The sequence below is a fragment of the Harpegnathos saltator genome, unplaced genomic scaffold, assembly GCF_003227715.2.
Source record: "Harpegnathos saltator strain DR-91 unplaced genomic scaffold, Hsal_v8.6 scaffold259, whole genome shotgun sequence".
NCBI classification, from domain to species: Eukaryota; Metazoa; Arthropoda; class Insecta; order Hymenoptera; family Formicidae; genus Harpegnathos; species Harpegnathos saltator.
In genome coordinates, this window is record NW_020230049.1 from 484,311 (window position 1) to 503,681 (window position 19,371).

The 19,371-nt window shown below is 35.1% G+C and overlaps 1 protein-coding gene across 1 annotated transcript; it reads right to left on the bottom strand.

Annotated features, from left to right (window-relative positions):
• Positions 1-15,881: 15,881 nt before the first annotated feature.
• LOC112588644 (phospholipase A1 member A-like) lies at positions 15,882-18,384 on the bottom strand. Its single transcript, XM_025299291.1, has 4 exons — positions 18,288-18,384; positions 17,065-17,301; positions 16,835-16,994; positions 15,882-16,722 (listed from the first exon to the last, which is right to left on the bottom strand). The coding sequence occupies exons 1-4, from the start codon at positions 18,382-18,384 to the stop codon at positions 16,656-16,658; spliced, it is 561 nt and encodes a 186-aa protein (XP_025155076.1). The 3' UTR covers positions 15,882-16,655.
• Between the last annotated feature and the right edge of the window lie 987 nt (positions 18,385-19,371).

A 19,371-nucleotide genomic window follows, 5' to 3' on the forward strand; every position in this document is an offset into this window, starting at 1 on the left:
TTTTCACATGAGTTAATAAGAAAAAAGTACTCTAGAGTGATTCAAAACAAGAAAATTATACCGAACTCAAGATTAATCATTTTTATACTGAAAAAATTGTTTTGTTCGAGTTTTAAACATAATCTAATAAATATTGAAAGAGAAATTGCAAACTATGTAAATGTACATATTAGTGACTGCTTAATTGAAGTTTGGCCCTATTTGTGATCGTGATTTGTCCCGGTTGATGACCGGGGTATCAAATTGAATGTACCATTTTTTTTCTAGTGTACTTAGTGATCTCGTTTTTTCTCTATAATCGGATTATTAGATTTGTTGTTTTCTATTTAGTGCTGATCAAATGACTTTATTATACAATAAAATATTTTATTGTATTTGATAAAAAAATCACTCAATAAATAATTGGACAAGTAAGTAATTTGAAACTGTGGTCACAAATAGGTACAAAATACACGATGATCCAATTAGTGACCTAACCTGACTAATAGCGGTGTCGCTAGTTTTCCCTCCAGCATATGTCAAATATATTTTTGTTTATTCATATAAATGCAAATTACATTCATTTAAAAGCGTATGGAGATAAGTATTAATTATGTTTCTTTAGAAAATAGCAGCGAAATTTACTATTATGATTAATTTTCTTGAGCCGGTCACAAACAGAGACATGCGTATTTAGTTGTACCCATTTATAACTTTCACCTAAATACTCAAAACCACTAACTTTTTTTACAATCTATAAATAGTATAACACTCGTCAGTCCTTTACTGATACTTTTTGCGCAAAATTACTCTTTAACCTTTATTTCTGATAACGTAACCAAACTATTATTGTGCCGTGACAAATGTCACATTTACTACGTGCCGACAAACATGCCCTCGATCTGTCATTAATAGTGACACAAGCGCCTTATTTTCACGTATTTGTTACTCATATACCACTGAAACCATATATCAAACCGTAGCTCATTAATTGCTAAACATAAAGAATATTTTTTTAAATTACTTAAAATTTATGATTAGTTTAATAAAAGTTCGCGAGTGGTCATAGATAGGGTCATGGTCACAAATAGGAATATTTATCAGGTATACAAATGAATAATCTAAATTATTTTAAGCAGTTATGAAATTAATTTTAAATTGAATAGATTTTCCCGCTCTTTTGTGATTATGCAATGTTGACATATAGCTATTAAAAAGAACATATAGTTTGGCGAAAGGTCCAACATAACCTTCAAAAGTATTCAGTTCAGTACAGTCGAAAATGGCAACATATGAGGTGCATATCCGACACTGCATTTTTTACGAATTCCAACAAGGAAAAAATGCTGCAAGAGCGTGCGAATCGATTTGTTCCTTTCTCGGCGAAGGTATTGTATCGTACGATGCGTGCGCATTTGGTTTAAGCGGTTTAAAAGCGGTAATTTCAATCTAATCGACAAACAACGCCCTGGAGGCCCTTCGAAGTGTGATAATGATGATTTGGAACAACTGCTCGCTGAGAATTCGGCACAAACACAAAAAGAGCTTGCAGAACAGTTGGGAGTAACGCAGCAAACGATTTCTAAACGCCTACATGAGATGGGAAAGGTCCAGAAAGAAGGAAAATGGGTTGCGCATGAACTTACTGAAACTAACAAAAATCAACGAGTGGCAGCGTATCTTTCTCTTCTCAATAAGCAGCGTCGAAAATCTTTCTTGTGGAAAATCGTTACGGGCGATGAGAAATGGATACTCTATGACAATCCGAAACGCAGAAAGTCATGGATAAATCCCGCCGAATCATCAAAATCGGTCGTAAAACCCAATCGCTTCGAAAAGAAGGTTCTTCTCTGCATTTGGTGGGATATCAAGGACGTGCTTTATTATGAGTTGTTGGAACTGGGTGAAACAGTTACTGCGGACTGCTACCAACGTTAATTAATCTGCTTGAGTCAAGAATTGGAACGAAAACGCCCGTATACTGGCAAAAGAGAACGTCCAGTGAGATTGTTACATGACAACGCCAGGCCACACATTGCTTCCAATACAAAAGACACCATAATGAGTCTTGGCTGGGACGTCTTGCAGCACGGCCGGCGTATTCACCAGACATTGTTCCATCCGATTATCACTTGTTCCGTTCGATGCAACACGCCTTGTCCGATATGCACTTCCAATCAGTGGATGAGATCCGAAAATGACTTGACGACTTTATCGTGTCCAAAGACGTAACATTTTTCCGAGATGGAATTCATCAGCTGCCTGAAAGATGGCTTAAAGTTATAGAAAGCAACGGCGAATACTTTGATCGAACAATTTAATTTACTCTCTTTTAAAATAAACCTTGAATGTAGCTGAAAAAATTGGATTATTCATTTGTATATCTAATACCTTATTATTGCTTAGATATTAATCTCTTATGTACGAAAAGCAATTTATATGACATTAAATTTTAATTTACAAGATAATTTGAAGCTCTCTTTCTTTTCTTTTTCTTCTGGGTCAAACCTATGACGATACGCACTTTGCGCACTACGATCGAATCGTTGCTGGATGTTCGCCTCGTAATTGTTCCTGGGCACGCAAATTTCATTCAGTAGTATCTCAGTCAGATCGACAATTCTGTCCCGACGTATTACCCCAGGTTCATCACCTTGCAGCACACACCCAGCACCGACAGAAACAACGAGAATCTCTTGATGAAGATGTCGAGGTCCTCGATTAAGATGCAATCGACCAGACTGCAAAATGCGAACGAGTGAAGCAAAAAAATCATGATGGCAGAGTAGAAATTGTACGGCCGATATTTGATTGAAGTCAACGAACAGCCAACAAGTCGTCAGTAGCCGATGTACATTAATAACGCGAATGACAAGGGAAGAGTGTATATAATCTTTGACTCATGAGCGAAGACTCTGAGGATTTTCACGAGTAAAGATCAGGAACAAAATACGTTGCGGATACCACAGTCTCCCGAAATCGTAAAATTGCATATTGTGATCTCTTATCACTATTGTAGTACCATCATACTACATCTCTTTATCGCCTTCAACGTACGAAAAAAAATTACCTCGACTTCCGCTGCGATAGATAGTTCATAAAACATAAATTTTGCCAGTCGTCATAAGAGACATTACAATATTACGGAGTTCTGTCATATGTTATTAACTGTCTAGTCGGGTTGCTTGTATAAACGTTTATAGTTATCTTACAGTCTTATCACAGTTATCAAAAATTAATGTTAGCACAAATGCTTTCGACCATTATCGCAATCGATATATAGGGATCGACATTATAGTAGACAGAGTTGTAGTCGACAGAGAGCAAGTCGACAAAATTATATCATAATGAAGCAAATTACAAACGTAATTCTGTGAATTATGTATACATCTTATTCGATTTTGAAATTAATCTCGCTAACAGCTCTGAAATCTATCGTGCTCGAGATGCTGGCTCATGAATATCAAATTTATCAGATTCTATACGAGAAATAGGTTACTATTATAGAATATATTGTCTCTCTATCCTAAATGATTTTGCGCCCCGGACAAAACTCTCTTTATAAACATTATTTTAGATTAAACAAGACGTTCGTATAATAAATTTCAGTCCTTCCGAAATAATCTCCGTTTGCAACTTTGTCTTTATTAAGTAGGCTAAACGGGTATAATTGTTGTTGGTAACGGTCAGCCGTGACTATTTCGTTCAGTTACCGTAGCTTATAATAAAGCATGCCTTCCCACTAAATACAGAATAATGCTTTATGATCGTGAATATTTCGTTTTTTGTCGCTGATGTGGATGGTTTGCCGAAATCCATCCGTAAATTTCTCCACTTGGGATTATTTAAATAAATCTACTTTTCATCGTCAATTAAAACATGCCACAAAAATTTCTTTTTTAATCCGGTAAGCAAGGAAGTCGCGATGGACAAACGATTCAAGATGACATTCATTTTGAGACTAACCATGTGGTAGCCATTTTTCTTCCTTTTAGATTTTTCCCATAGCATGAAACGTTCAAAAATTTTAGCCAATTTTTAGTTTAGCCATTGAAGTAACATTCAACATTTTTGACAATTCTTCGAGTGTTTGAGTTGAATTTTCATCCAATAATGCTTGCAATTTGGCGTCAAACTTTTTCAGCCGTCCGAAACTGTTCTTTATCTTCCATATTAAAATTACCACATCTGAATCGTTTAAACCATTCTCTACACGTTTTTTCTGATGCAACTTGTTTACCATAAGTTTCAGAAATCAATCGATGCTTTAGCTGCAATTTTCTCCAAATCAAAGTAGTGAAGAAGTATATGTCGAAGAAGCCACTCTTATCACGATTCTTTTTAAATCGTTTGAAAAATTATTTCTGTTTTCACCAAAATTAACCTTTGCTTACTGAATTTTATTGATAGATGTCTAACCTTTAAAAGACAATTAGCTTTAGCTTTAGCTCAGAGCTTGTTACTTTTGCTACTGGAATCATCTATCGTGAGCAGCGGAAACTAAGTTTATCACCTAATAATCTCGCGTAGTTTCGTTAGTCATTTGACTCGTCTATAATTGCTTTTTCAAGTTCAGTATTACATCTTTTTTATTTCTCAATAACCTCGGTCGAGGCAAGTTCGACGCAAAATTGTCGAATACTGCACGAAAGCTTGCAAACATTTGGCATATAAGAAGGAAATTATTGTGCGTTTTGCAATTCTATTTTTCAATCCCCTCACCGTTTGTACTACGAACATTCGCGTGTGTCACGGAACCAAATCAACTGACGAAAAGTTAATATCTACCTATGACTTTAGGAAGCTGGAAAAGGAGATACTTGCCGATATTGTCAGTGATGTAGCTGCCGATGGAAAAACCGATAATGTACAATTCTGCCAGGTCGAAACTTTACTCTACCATGAGTTTGAGAAAGAACGCAACAGTGGCTGCAATTTTTTAAGCCTTCTGTATCATTATCGGCTATGTTGCATTCGCAAATTTAGTGTAACTTAACTCGATGATATTGTTGCACTCACGCCAACATTCACACTTGCACACGGGTAAATGAAAACACTCGTGAAAGAATAAGGAACTTTCTATTAACAGAACAGCTCACTCAAGCTTTAAACAAGAATAATTCTCTGATCTACAATTCTCCCGTCTGTCTACGATGACAGCTTGCCGGAGACTCTCTGTCAGCTGTTGTTGTTTTCTTCTTATCGATTTTCCGTCGTCCAGACAATCTTCGTTCAGTTGTCAAAATCAGCATCAGATGCCTAAGGCTCACGGACAACGGACGCTGCTACAAACCTTGTGGCTCGGACACAACAATATTATAATCGTATCTCTTGAACTAAGCTGAAACAATGCAATGGTTTGTTCAGTTGGCTTTCAATGGGTGATTGTTCGTATCGTCTAACGCAAGAAACGACCTTCCATCACCATCTACACGCTTTCTTTCTGCAGATTTTTCGTATAGCCATGAATGTGCTGCACCGTCTTTCTGTTGTGATTCAGTCTGGTTTGCAGCGAGCTAACGTTGTCCAGCGAATAATCAATTTATTTGTTCAATATTTTCCTAAGCGAGGTACATGTCTAATGCTCGAAAGGTATAGATTTACAGAGAAGATTCTCATCTTACCTCGCATCGAAAGAAAGTTCATATCGTTAAAGGAATGCAAGATTTTCCGAGCAAATTAGTGAATAAATTAGTGAATTAACTCATTAACGCCCAAAAGTCCTAAAATATTAGCCTTACTTTACAACTGTATCTTATGTAAAGAAACATATTATATAAGGTTGGAATAGCATTTCCTTGTGTTTTCGGGGTCGTTCTACAAGATTTCGGCATCAGAATTCGTTTAGATTCACAATAAAATCCAATATGGCGGAATTTTTGGAAAAAAGTCGTGAAAAATCGACAATTTAATTTTTTATAAGCTTGGTTTTGTATCAAAAACTATGATACATATACTTTTTACTATGATACAAATACAAGTGTCACATCTTGTCTCAAAAATGTTGAACTTTTAAGGTATGCATTGGTGGAAATGTGAATTCAAGATGGCTGCCTCAAAATGGTGATTTGAGCGAAAAAAACTTAAAAAATAATGTATTTTTAGAATAACATCGCAAAATCCTAGTATTCAGCATCAATTTAGTATCCAGAGTACTGATTTTAAGATATTTGCTGACAACTAATTCGTATTAGAAAATTTCAAAATGGCGGATCCAAGATGGCGACTAAAAGGTACGAATAATCGTGAAAATTTCCAGATTTTCATGAATTTTCTTCTATTATTTTCATATTCATGAATTATTTTCGAGACGTACACACGCGTATATACGGGGTGGGTAATTATAAACTTACAAACTTTATAAAAAACATAAAATATATCGAGATAAGTACAACAGACAGGAAAAAATTGGAATCGACTACGTAAAGTTTTGAGAAAAATTATTAAATAAATAAGCGAATAAATGCACAGTATCGGACATCGCGGGCCTGCTACTCCACACAGCTTGGACCGGATTGACAGGCAACAACGGCGCGCGCCGGTCCACTGTTGTTGCCTGCCAATTCGGCCCAAGCCGTGCGGAGTAGCATACCTGCGATGCCCACACGCATGCCCACTAAGCATTTATTCGTTCATTTATTTAGCAAATTCTCTCAAAACTTTACGTAGTCAATTTCTATTTTTTCCCGTCCGTTGTCCTGTACTCATCTCAATAGCTTTTATGTTTTTTATAAAGTTTATAATTACCCACCCTGAATATGTGCATGTGTATGTCTCGAAAATAATTCATGAATATGAAAATAATAGAAGAAAATTCATGAGAATCTGGAAATTTTCACGATTATTCGTACCTTTTAGTCGCCATCTTGGATCCGCCATTTTGAAATTCTCTAATATGAATTAGTTGTTAGCAAATATTCTAAAATTAATACTTTGGATACTAAACTGATGCTAAATACTAGGATTTTGCGAAGTTATTCTAAAAATATATTATTTTTTAAGTTTTTTTCGCTCAAAACGCCATTTTGAGGCAGCCATCTTGAATTCACGTTTTCACCAATGCATTCCTTGAAAGTTCAACATTTTTTAGACAAGATGTGACACTTGTATTTGTATCAAAGTGACGTCTTTGATATGAAATCAAGCTTATAAAACATAAAATTGTCGATTTCTCACGACTTTTTCCCAAAAATACCGCCATATTGGATTTTATTGTGAATCTAAACGAATTCTGATGCCGGAATTTTGTAGAACGACTCCGAAAACATAAGGAAATGCTATTCCACCCTTATATAATATGTTTCTCTACATAAAATACAAGTTGCAAAGTAAGGCTAATATTTTAGGACTTTTGAACGTTAATGGGTTAAGGGCTACTTTTACTAACAAGCAAACCTACCTTTGTGTCAATCGCCGATTTTATTTAAACTCAGTACACTTGTAGAGTAGTAAAAAAATAATAGACACGTATTTTTTTATATCGGCAATGGTGCAATTTTAAGGGTGAAAACACTCTCTGAATGGTAATTTGACATATTTAGTTTTGAACGAATATCTTCGAAACCATGAGAGATAAAAAAAATGTTTCAAATAAAAGTTTAATGGTAATTAACGTTCTTAAAGACAGTATAATCAAATTTTGCAATGATTTGGTATTTTGCAAAATACCCTCACCACCATCAATTAATTTTGCAAAATTAAAAAATTTTTTAGAATAAAAATTGAAGAAAATTTCACTCCAAATTCAACTATGTATAACAAAGTTGGTTTCCGAAATGTCATTTTTGGAAAATAATCCGTAAACAACTCGATATGGTGGTATTTTGCAAAATATCAAATTGTTACAAAATTTGATCATACCATTTTCAAAAACGTTAATTACCATTAAACTTATCTCAAACAATTTTTTATCTTTCACGGTTTCGAAGATATTCCCCCAAAACCAAATATAGCGAATTACCTTTCAGGGGATGTTTTACCCCTTAAAAGTAAGATTAGGCACGTATAAAAAAATAAGTGTCTTTATCAAGTAAATCTACCTTTGTGTCACTCACCGATTTTGTGGGAACTACCTCTTATATTTACAAGAACGAGTAATTAATTCGTTGCATTTAAGCTCAGGTTATTAGAGATGTTTTTAAAATCTAAGGAAATGATAAGGGATTTTTATATCGCTGAAAACATCCGATGTAAAAAGTGTGGAATTAAAAATGACGGATCCAATATGGCGACCTGATCAATCAAAACAATTAACAATTTTATCTCGCTCTTTGCTGAACCCAGGAATAATCGACGAGGAGGTAGCGAGAATCTATTCCCATTTTGGTTTTTTCAGTTTTTGTTTTTTTATTTTTTTTATTATTCTTTTGTACTTTTTTTATTGTTTCTATTTTTCTTTTTTTCGCATGTGTTACTAATGTCCTCTATTTCTTTGCAACGACGTCATTTTTCACACCTCGTTTATGTTAATTTCTTTATATTTGTATTCTTTGCAGAAATGATATTAAAAAAAAAAATTCTTTTATGCACAAAGAATTTGCACACCAAGCACACTTTATAATTGCAATATTATTGCATAATCCACATTTAGCTTCACAATTTTTGAAACAATAATCTACGGGATTATTAAACTCATGTGGTTTCTCTTGTAAATATCCACTTTTGTACCACGAATACTTAAACATATTATAAACCGAGGAGAAGATAGTTGATTATAAATGAGCGATTGAAGTTTGATAATGTTGTTTCGTAAATGTAAGTTTACATCGTAATTGTATAAAATAACTATATCTGAAAAATGTTTAAGAAAATTTTTCCAAATTCTGAAGCCGAAAACATCGAGAGGTTGAATCATTCCAGTCGTTCGTGCGGGAACTGTTAAAATTTTTATATTTTTTTATAATTTGTCCATTGTTTCAAATGTTCTCGAATTTTGGCCACTCCACGAATCTAAAAGCAAAACACTATTGTGGTTGCAATTAGGAAGATAAACATTTGTGAACCATGTTTGTACAAGGTTCGTCGTCATCTTACCTGATTTTGAAGCTAACACAAGAACATTATCAGGCTTGAAAAGATTTGATTTTACTCGAGGCCCAAATTCTCCATCTTTTTCTTGTAAAATAATTAATAGCGGTGACAAAAGAGAACCACTTGCTGATATGATAGGCTGAATTGTATAACTGTGAGCCATAGAGGTTGGTGATTGGGTTATTATTTCAATTTTTTCATCCTTTGAAAGATAAAGTACGTCCTGTGTGCATTTCTAAATTGAAACCTGATTGATCAAAGTTAAAAACATTCTCTTCTCCAACTAGTGAAATTTCTGTTTTTACTTTTTCAACAAATTTATTAGCTTCTAGTTTAGCTTTTTAGTTTACTTATGTCTGTTAAGGTTTTCTGCGTTATAAATTTATTTATTTTTCTAGAAACAATGTGGTGTTTCTGTTTGAAATTAAAAATCCATTTTTCAGATGCTTTAAAGAAATCTGCCGATAATTGCAATTGATTTCTAGCATTCAAAGCCCATCTGCGAATATCCAAATCATGAATTGGTAATGATTTTTGTAGAGCATCTTCAAATTGAGTGAATATATATTCTGAAGCTTTTCGCACATACTTCCGCCTTTTAAAATGTCTTTTTCCCATCATATAGTTGTTTCTTTGAAGTAACACGTTTAAATCTGGCTTGCACTGTCGCAAACTTTAATTTACATTTTTTCCCTGACTTCCAAAATTCAATAACTTTACGTTTATATTCTTCATCGCATTCTTCTGTGTATCTGATAGACGAATTTAAATTAGAATTCGTAATATCCTTAATGTAATCGTCATCATCATTTTCCGCAATTGAAACTGTTTGTGGAATAACACTTGCTTCTTCTAAATTCAAAGTAGTGTAGGTTTCTATATACAGATAATCTTGAATGGCATCTTTTATCAGATTATCTAATTGCAAACTAAATATTTTCTCATTTTCGCTGATAACAGTTTCAACATTATATTGAGGCAAATCAAAGGCCATTGTTAACAATTTTAAAATGTTCTTTGGATTTAGCGCCATTTTATTTCCTAAAATATAGGAAATTGACGAAAAAAAGAAAAAAAGAAAAATACTTGAAGAAATAAACATAGGTTAGGTACTTATATACCCTGGGCGACCCGAACTCGTACGCGAGTGAACGGCAGCCCAGTTCGCCACGTCGCGGCGTCCTCGCAGCCCGGGAGACTCGCGCGCTCGGGCCGCGTCGGCAGCACGGCAACCCGATCCGTGTCAAGACCTTGACTCGTCGCGTGTTCAGGCACGGTCTTGAACAGAGGTGTTATATTCAATATACAGTCCGCGAGAAAGCTATGTTAGTTTTCGCACCACTGCAAGACGGTATGCGGCACTTGCTTTGTAGTGAGTGAATTCTTCCGCTCTGTGTATAAGTACAGGCACGCGATAGCCCCGAAGAGCGTTCGTATTCAGAGATGACAGACGGAGGACATGGCTTACGGTCCACAAATGGAGTATAAAGCCCATTTTTAAATCTACAATTTTTACATCGGATTTGTTTTCAGCGACATGAAAATTCCTTATCATTTTCTTAGATTTTAAAAACATCTCTAATAACCTGAGCTTAAATACAACGAATTAATTACTAGTTCTTGTAAATACAAGAGGTAGTTCCCACAAAATCGGTGAGTGACACAAAGGTAGATTTATTTGTAAAAGACACGTATTTTTTATACGTGCCTAATCTTACTTTTAAGGGGTAAAACATCCCCTGAAAGGTAATTCGCTATATTTGGTTTTGGGGGAATATCTTCGAAACGTGAAAGATAAAAAATTGTTTGAGGTAAGTTTAATGGTAATCAACGTTCTTGAAAATGGTATAATCAAATTTTGTAACAATTTGATATTTTGCAAAATACCACCATATCGAGTTATTTACGGATTATTTTCCAAAAATGGCATTTCGGAAACCAACTTTGTTATACATGGTTGAATTTGGAGTGAAATTTTCTTTAATTTTTATTGTAAAAAATTTTTTAATTTTGCAAAATTAATTGATGGTGGTGAGGATATTTTGCAAAATATCAAATTATTGCAAAATTTGATTATACTGTCTTTAAGAACGTTAATTACCATTAAACTTTCATTTCAAACATTTTTTTTATCTCTCATGGTTTCGAAGATATTCGCTCAAAACCAAATATGTCAAATTACCTTTCAGAGAGTGTTATCACCCTTAAAATTGCACCATTGCCGATATAAAAAAATACATGTCTATTATTTTTTACTACTCTACAAGTGTACTGAGTTTAAATAAAATCGACGATTGACACAAAGGTAGGTTTGCTTGTAAGCGTCAGTTAAACTGACCATTAACTAAAATAACTTTGCAGGATTCTAATGGAAATTGCTGTGAGTAGAATTAGAAAATGAGATGCTAAGCACCAGCTTCAGTCGGAATCTTGCGAGATTATTAAATTACATTACATTAAGAGGCACGGCAGTGCCTCGCGCCAAGTTCAAGCGCAACGAAGTTGCGCCCGAACGGCGCGAACTGTGCCTATTATACGCGAAACTGCGATTGAAACGAGGTGAGATATTCATATCTCAGCAATGGCTGAACCGATCGACGTATTTTTAGTCCCAATCGATTCAGCCTTAAAAAATAGGAAGAAAAGTGTCCTAGTGTTTTTTGTGTACGTTGTCTCCAAGTATATATATTGTTACGTCCCTGGATTCTCAACCCCTGAATATCATCGCTAGGAGAGTTGTTTATAAACAACCTGTATTTCTGTTGTTTCCCTGACACCATGTTAGATTTGGTCTGGCTTCCGCAACGAGCGAATGCATTCGAGACTGTTCTTGAATTAATGTTTCTCGGGCAATTCTATTTTGTTTGACTACCTTGTTTCATTGTATTAATAAATTTCCTTTACTTTCTAAGTCGACTGATTCATTTCGGGTGTGAGTAAGTGAGTGAGTGATAGTGAGATCTCGCAAAAGCTGCCCGAGGACGTAACAATATTTTAAGACAAAGTCCAAATTACGGAAAATTACGATTCAGTAAGAAAGTAAGAAAGAAACGCTAAGTCGCCGAGGAGACGGGATTTGTGCATCTCGTTTATCCGACAGCAGAGGCGTTACGAGCGCGCTGAAGAAGCAAAGAGCAGCGAGTGCGAGTGAACAAGCGATAGAGAGTAAGAGAGAGAAGAATATTGCTAGAATACAGGAGGTAAAAATGTGTGATAGAGAGAAAGAGAGCGAGAGCGAGAGAGAGAGAGAGAGAGAGAGAGAGAGAGAGAGAGAGAGAGAGAGAGAGAGAGAGAGAGAGAGAGAGAGAGAGAGAGAGAGCGAGAGAGAGAGAGCGAGAGAGAGAGAGAGAGAGAGAGAAAGAGAGGGAGGGTGGGAACAAGCGAGAAAGAGAACGGGCGAGAGGGGTAAAAGAGAGAGGCATAAAAAGGTAAGGTGTTGGTATGCGTTGGTATGTTATGACGCACGTCATTTGATTGCAGATCAGCTGATGCTGAGCAGACGATGTGATGAGCTATGCCATCGAAAAATCAATACCGGTGTTTATTGATTCATCGTCCAGGGTGTTCGCCCTTCAATTATAAGGACCGCTTCATACAATTTATACGTGGTGCAGGTATTACGCGATTTAGCTGGATAATTAACAAGTAAGTATAAATTAATAATATTTATATATTAATGATGTATGTATGTGACGTATATATAAAATAATAATGTAACATAGTATAAGACAATATGATATATTATAATTTAAACAAATAGGTAAAAAAAGGCGCCAAGTACAAGCGCAACACATATTGTATTATTTTTAAAAATTTCAAATTCAAATTATTTTTTTAATGTATGTATGTGTACATAACATAAGTTTTTACAAGTAAAACTTAAAGATAATACATAAGATTTTACAAGTAAAACTTATATAAAACTTGCCTTTTTAAACAAAAAGGTAAAAAAAGGGCGCCAAGTACAAGCGCAACACGTATTGTGTTATTTTTAGAAGTATCAAACTCAAATTATTTTTTTATTGTATATATGTGTATATAAGTTTTTACGAGTAAAACTTATAACTATAATAAAACTCTGTAACACTCTTCTACTGTACAAAAGAAGTGATATATTAGAACAGTAGCGCCCACTGAGAAACCTAACATATATATATGATTATTGTATACTTAACTTAATATTTTTAGAAATCTCAAATTCTAATTATTTGCTTTTTTAAGATATATATTATGTACATAACATAAGTTTTTATAATATATGTACATAAACTTTTAAAAGTAAAAATAATATCGTATTATAAAAATTTAACATGTTTGTTAATAGTATCCAATATTTAAAAAAGTATCTTTTCAAATATTGGACACTATTAACAAACATGTTAAATTTTAATAACACGATATAATTTTTACTTTTAAAAGTTTATGTACATATATATCTTACAAAAAAAATAATTTGATAAGTTTTACTTATAAAAACTTATGTTATGTACATAATATTTGAAAAGATACTTTTTTAAATATTGGATACTATTAACAAACATGTTAAATTTTTATAACACGATATTATTTTTACTTTTAAAAGTTTATGTACATATATTATAAAAACTTATGTTATGTACATAATATATATCTTAAAAAAGCAAATAATTAGAATTTGAGATTTCTAAAAATATTAAGTTAAGTATACAATAATCATATATATATGTTAGGTTTCTCAGTGGGCGCTACTGTTCTAATATATCAATTCTTTTGTACAGTAGAAGAGTGTTACAGAGTTTTATTATAGTTATAAGTTTTACTCGTAAAAACTTATATACACATATATACAATAAAAAAATAATTTGAGTTTGATACTTCTAAAAATAACACAATACGTGTTGCGCTTGTACTTGGCGCCCTTTTTTTACCTTTTTGTTTAAAAAGGCAAGTTTTATATAAGTTTTACTTGTAAAATCTTATATAAATACACCAAATTACATTACGTATTAATTAAATTAATATAATTTAACATTACCTTTTATATTAATGTAATAATAAACATAGATTATTTAAAAAGAAAGATTACAATCGATCACAAGAGCACCATCTTATTTATAAGACGCGCTGACTACTGTGCTACGTGCTATTGTTAAAAATTCTTTATTTTGTTTCATTTTGCCTTATATAGTAAACTTAAATCGAATAATTAAGTTTTCAAGTATGAAATATGTTATTAGCAAAGCTATTTGAATAAAAGCTTTCATATATATGTGCTCATTTTCGATTTACTTTCATCATATTAGGTGCTTGAATTAATTCTCACTATTGACTAATGAATGTCAGTAGTTGCTATTTCAACATGGCCGAAAGTGACCCCTGGTGTAGATGAAAGTACTGTCGACAGCCTTTAATAATCAATGTGTGACGTTAGATAGGAGTGCAAAGAACACAATTTTTTATTGCATTAAAGATGTCGGGTTTTGTACCAAAAAAGAGCATTTGCGGGGAACATTACTTTTCTGCTTTCATCACCTTCAGAAATCTGCTGCTGAAAGTCATCGTTTGTTAGTGGAAGCTTATAGGGAGCATGCTCTATCTGAAACAACTCGCAGAGATCGGTTTAGACGATTCAAAGACAACGATTTTGACGTGAATGACAAAGGGCGCCCTGGTCAGCTGAAAAAGTTTGAAAATGGAGAATTGGAGGCATTATTGGAAGAAGATTCATGTCAGACGCTCAAAGAGTTGTCGGAAACACTAAATGTCAATGAGTCAACCGTTAGCAAACGTTTAAAAGCAATGGGAATGATCCAGAAGCTAGGAAATTAGTTCCCACATGAATTGAGAGAAAGAGACATTCCGAAATGTTTAACTATTTGTGAATTGCTGCTTCAAAGACAAAAGCGGAAGTCGTTTTTGCATCGAAGTATGACTGACGATGAAAAATGGATTCGTTACGACAATACTAAATGCAAGAAATCATGAGTGTGTTCCGGCGCACCATCAACATTAACGCCACAATAGGATATTCATGGAAAGAAGGTCATGCTGTGCATTTGGTAGGATCAAGTCGGTGTAATATATTATGAGCTGCTGCCACCGAGTCCAAGTATTAATGCTGAACGCTACCGACGACAATTACTCAATTTAAATCGAACACTCAAAGAAAACCGCTCGCAATATGCCGAAAAACATGACAAAATTATTCTTCTCCATGACAATGTTAGACCACATGTGTGACCAGTGAAGGAAATCTTGGAGAAATTTGAATGGGATCTCTTACCCTACTCGCCCTATTCACCAGACATTGCTTCTTCAAATTACCATTTGTTTCGGTCGATGCAGCATGGTCTTTCTGGGCAGCACTTTAGATCTTTCGAAGATATCAAAAAATGACTTGATGACTGGATTGCCTAAAAAAAACCTGAATTTGTCTACCGCGGAATCCATGTGTTCCCCGAAAAGTAAAAAAAAGTTGTAGCTTCCGAAGGACAATACTTTGAATGAAATATAATGTACTAAATATTTTGAATGAAATATAATGTAATAACCATTCTTTTAAAATAAACATAAGTTTTTGTTGCAAAAAACAGCGAAAATTTATTCAAGCACTTAATATATAAATGCATCAAAATCAGTGGGAAATCAGTTGTATCTTCCCCTATTCCCTTATCAGTATATTCTTCTCTGAAGTAATCGGAGCCTTTTCAACAGTTGATCCGGTATGCAATGGCCTTCAATACCGCTATAATACACACGATAAGAAAATGAGCCAAACTGTTTACAGTTAATTCTTTATCTATTACTAATTGTAAATTGAACATATAACTTTATTATTATTGTACACATGTTTGTGTTTCCGAATGCATATGATAAATAATAGTATCATGATCGCCATTTGTTACTGCGTAAATTGTTATTTTGGCATATTTTTACATGAAATATAAAATATCTCGTAAATTATTAATTGTTTTATAACTGTAATTCAATATGTTTGTATACAGAATATAAGTAGGAGAATAATCATAAGTAAAGTAAATTATGAAGTTCTGTCATACGTTATTATAGTCGCGCTGTCTTTTTAACAGTAATTCTGTCCTATTACAGTTATGAAAAATTCAGGTTAGCATAAATACTTTCGTCCATTACTCCAATCGATACATAAAAATCGATCCGACATTGTACAGAGACCAAGCCGATAAAATTGATATCATATGGTCTGTTCTCTGTAGCTGCACTGTTGAACTGGTGCAATAAGTTAAAGTGAGACAAATATAGGTTTTCTCACTCTAACTTATTGCACCAGTTCAACAGTGTAGCTACAAAGAACAGATCAATAATGAAGCAAATTACAAACATAATTCTATGAATTTTCGTTGCGTGATATGTAGTGCATCTTATTCGATTTTGAAATTAAACACACTAACGGCTCTGAAATCTATCGTTCTCGAGGTGCTGGCTCACGAGTATCTAATTTATCAAATTCTACACGAAAAATAGGTTACCAGAACATACTGTCTCTCTTCCAAATGATTTTGTGAGACAGAACTCTATTCATATACATTATTTTAGATTCAACATATTTGGATAATAAATAACAATACAATGAAGTTGCAGTTCGATTTGATGCAGTCGTCGATCATCGTACTACATGACGATGGCGTATTTTAAACTCCTTCTTCTCCCAACCCGAAAGGACTTTCCGCAGCCGTCTTGAAATAAACAGTGCCGCTTCTGCAAGACAAAAGAGGAAAATGAGAGTTACGTGTCTCAGAACACACTTTAACTCTATAACAAGTACATTCTATTTTCTTTTAAATTGATTCTTAAAAGTCCTTTTGCTTACGCAGTATTCGGAGTTCCGTAACCCATGATGACCTGAGTATTATTGTTACACTCGCCAGATAAAAAGTTATCCCATGAAGAACATTCCACCCCCAGGAAGGCTAACTCATTGTTCACAGACTCAGCGTAGATTTCACAGCAACGTTTATGACTGCAGATATCTGAAACGACGGACGATCAAAATAAAGTATCATTTATTTGCTTCACAGTTCGAAGGTACATCGTACATACCATACGGGTAAATATAGAGAGCTCTCTGACAACCGGGTTGTAAACGATAACCGCCGTTCGGGAAGAAATCCACTGTGCCTCTATTTAGGTTAATACCGTAGTATCCTTGGTCTGTATGTATGATGTCTACGAAACGCGCGTCAGAGGACGAGAGACAGAGCTCCGGATAGTCATTAAAGTTAGGCCCTGCAGGGTCCAAGCCTTCCAACCAAAAAGACGTTATATACAGGGTGGTAACTGATCATGCAGACGAAAGTTGGAGATCGATTGGGTGTAACCGAGAAGAAAAGTCATGTACCATAATGTCAAATTGGCAATAGTTACCGAGTTATTAATTAAAACATGTGAGCCAACGAGCGCGTAGAGAGCGGAGGGCGGCCGCAGTAAACACGTAGACATTTGATACAGGCGGAGTCAGTGAGTGACGGTAGGCGAGCGCGCGCGGCGAGGGGCAACGTAAGCGACAAGAGGCGATCGCGCGCGACGAGGAGCGAGCGAGCTTTTTCTTTATAGCTTTTTCCTTATAGCTCGCTCGCTCCTCGTCGTTCGCGCTATCTCGCTCTTCGTCGCGCTCGCTCGCCTTTTGTCGCTTGCGCTCGCTTGCTCCTCGTCATTCGCGCTCGCTCGCTCCTCGTCGCGCGCGTTCGCCTCTTGTTGTTTACGTTACCCCTCGCCGCGCGCGCTCGCCTACCGTCACTCACTGACTCCGCCTGTATCAAATGTCTACGTGCTTACTGCGGTCGCCCTCCGCTCTCTACGCGCTCGTTGGCTCATATGTTTTAATTAATAACTCGATAACTATTGGCAATTTGACATTATGGTACATGACTTTTCTTTTCGGCTACACCCAATCTATCTCCAACTTTCGTCTGCATGATCAGCTATCAAACACCCTGTATAAGTAGTTAAACAAGGCGAGTTCTAACCCAATTTTCAAAGTGAATTTTCAAAATTCTAACTTTATTAATGAAATATTTTCAAACCTGACTTTATTAATGAAATATTTTCAATCCTGACTTTATTAATTAAATATTTTCAATCCTGACTTTACTAATTAAATATTTTAATTATCATTCTCCCCCCTCTTTATTGATACCCCCTCTTATTGATACCCCTCCTCCCCAGAATTTTTTGATTCTATGGGGTAAGATGGCGACCGTGACGTCACGTATATGTCCAGAGAAAAACGTGCCGGGATGTAAATTGTGAGTTGTACATCTTACATAACGTTATGATTAATTCTTCTATACGCATCGGGGGAGATGATGACTTGTAAAAATTGGCCTGCAGAAATCTTTGAATGTCAACACGTTGCCCCATTAGCGCATTTCAAGTTTTGATCGGCTGCTAAATACATAGGAAAGTCAAAATCGTTCATCGCTAATTGGGTTCAGCAATCATAAAAAGATAAAAAATATCGATGACTTGCCAGAACGTGGCTCGATAGGCAAAGTGACGTCGAATATGGAAAAAAATTGTGAATTTAAGCGGAACCCGACCTTAACATTGCGACAAGGAGCAGCAAAATTAAAACAGAAGGATATAGAAGTATCACATACAACTATTCGAACCCATCTCCTTGCGCATAACCTCAAATATCGAAGCACAAGTGAAGAAACCACTGCGAAAAACATATGACGAAAAGACTCGCTTGGGCAAAGGAAAATTTGGACCGAGATTGGAGCAACGTGATCTTTACGGACGAAGCTTCTGTTTGAGGATATATATTGCCATCCGACGTTCCTGGTCAACCTTGACCAATAGATTAATACAACGGACTGTTAAACACCCTGTAAAAGTTCATCTTTGGGGCTGCTTTTCAAAACAAGGTTTTGGAGCATTACATCTGTTTACATACAATTTAAATGCTCCGAAAATGCTTAAAATTTATGAGAAGTGTTTGTTGCCGATTGCTGAACGATGCTTCATAAAAAAAAAAAACGAAGACTGGATCTTACAGGAAGACAACGACCCAAAACCCGGAGCAAGCTTTGCACCGAGTGGAAAGAGCAGTCTGGCATTGTCACACTTGATTGGCCACCACAGTCGCCAGATGCAAATCCCATTGAAAATGTGCGGGCATATCTCAAGCACAAGCTTCGAGGAAAAAGTGTGCACTTTGAAGCAGCTGACACGACAAATTCGTCTCATTTGGAGGTCTTTACCGAATGAATACGTAGTCAACTTAGTGGAAAGTATGCCTCGGAGATGCCAGGCAATTATCAATGCCGGTGGTGACTGGACTCATTATTAATGGTATAGCATTTTTCTTCTCATGGAGTACAACAAATCCATGTACTTAAAAAT

What these genes read in the sequence shown, in the direction of transcription:
- LOC112588644 (XM_025299291.1), bottom strand. Translation starts at nt 18,384, where the DNA reads ATGGGGCAACGTGTTGACATTCAAAGATTTCTGCAGGCCAATTTTTAC. An exon ending in AGAATTAATCATAACGTTAT is followed by an intron (nt 17,302 to 18,287) that starts GTAAGATGTACA and finishes CTGCATGATCAG; the next exon opens with TTACCACCCTGTATATAACG. An exon ending in TACGGAACTCCGAATACTGC is followed by an intron (nt 16,723 to 16,834) that starts GTAAGCAAAAGG and finishes TTTGTCTTGCAG; the next exon opens with AAGCGGCACTGTTTATTTCA.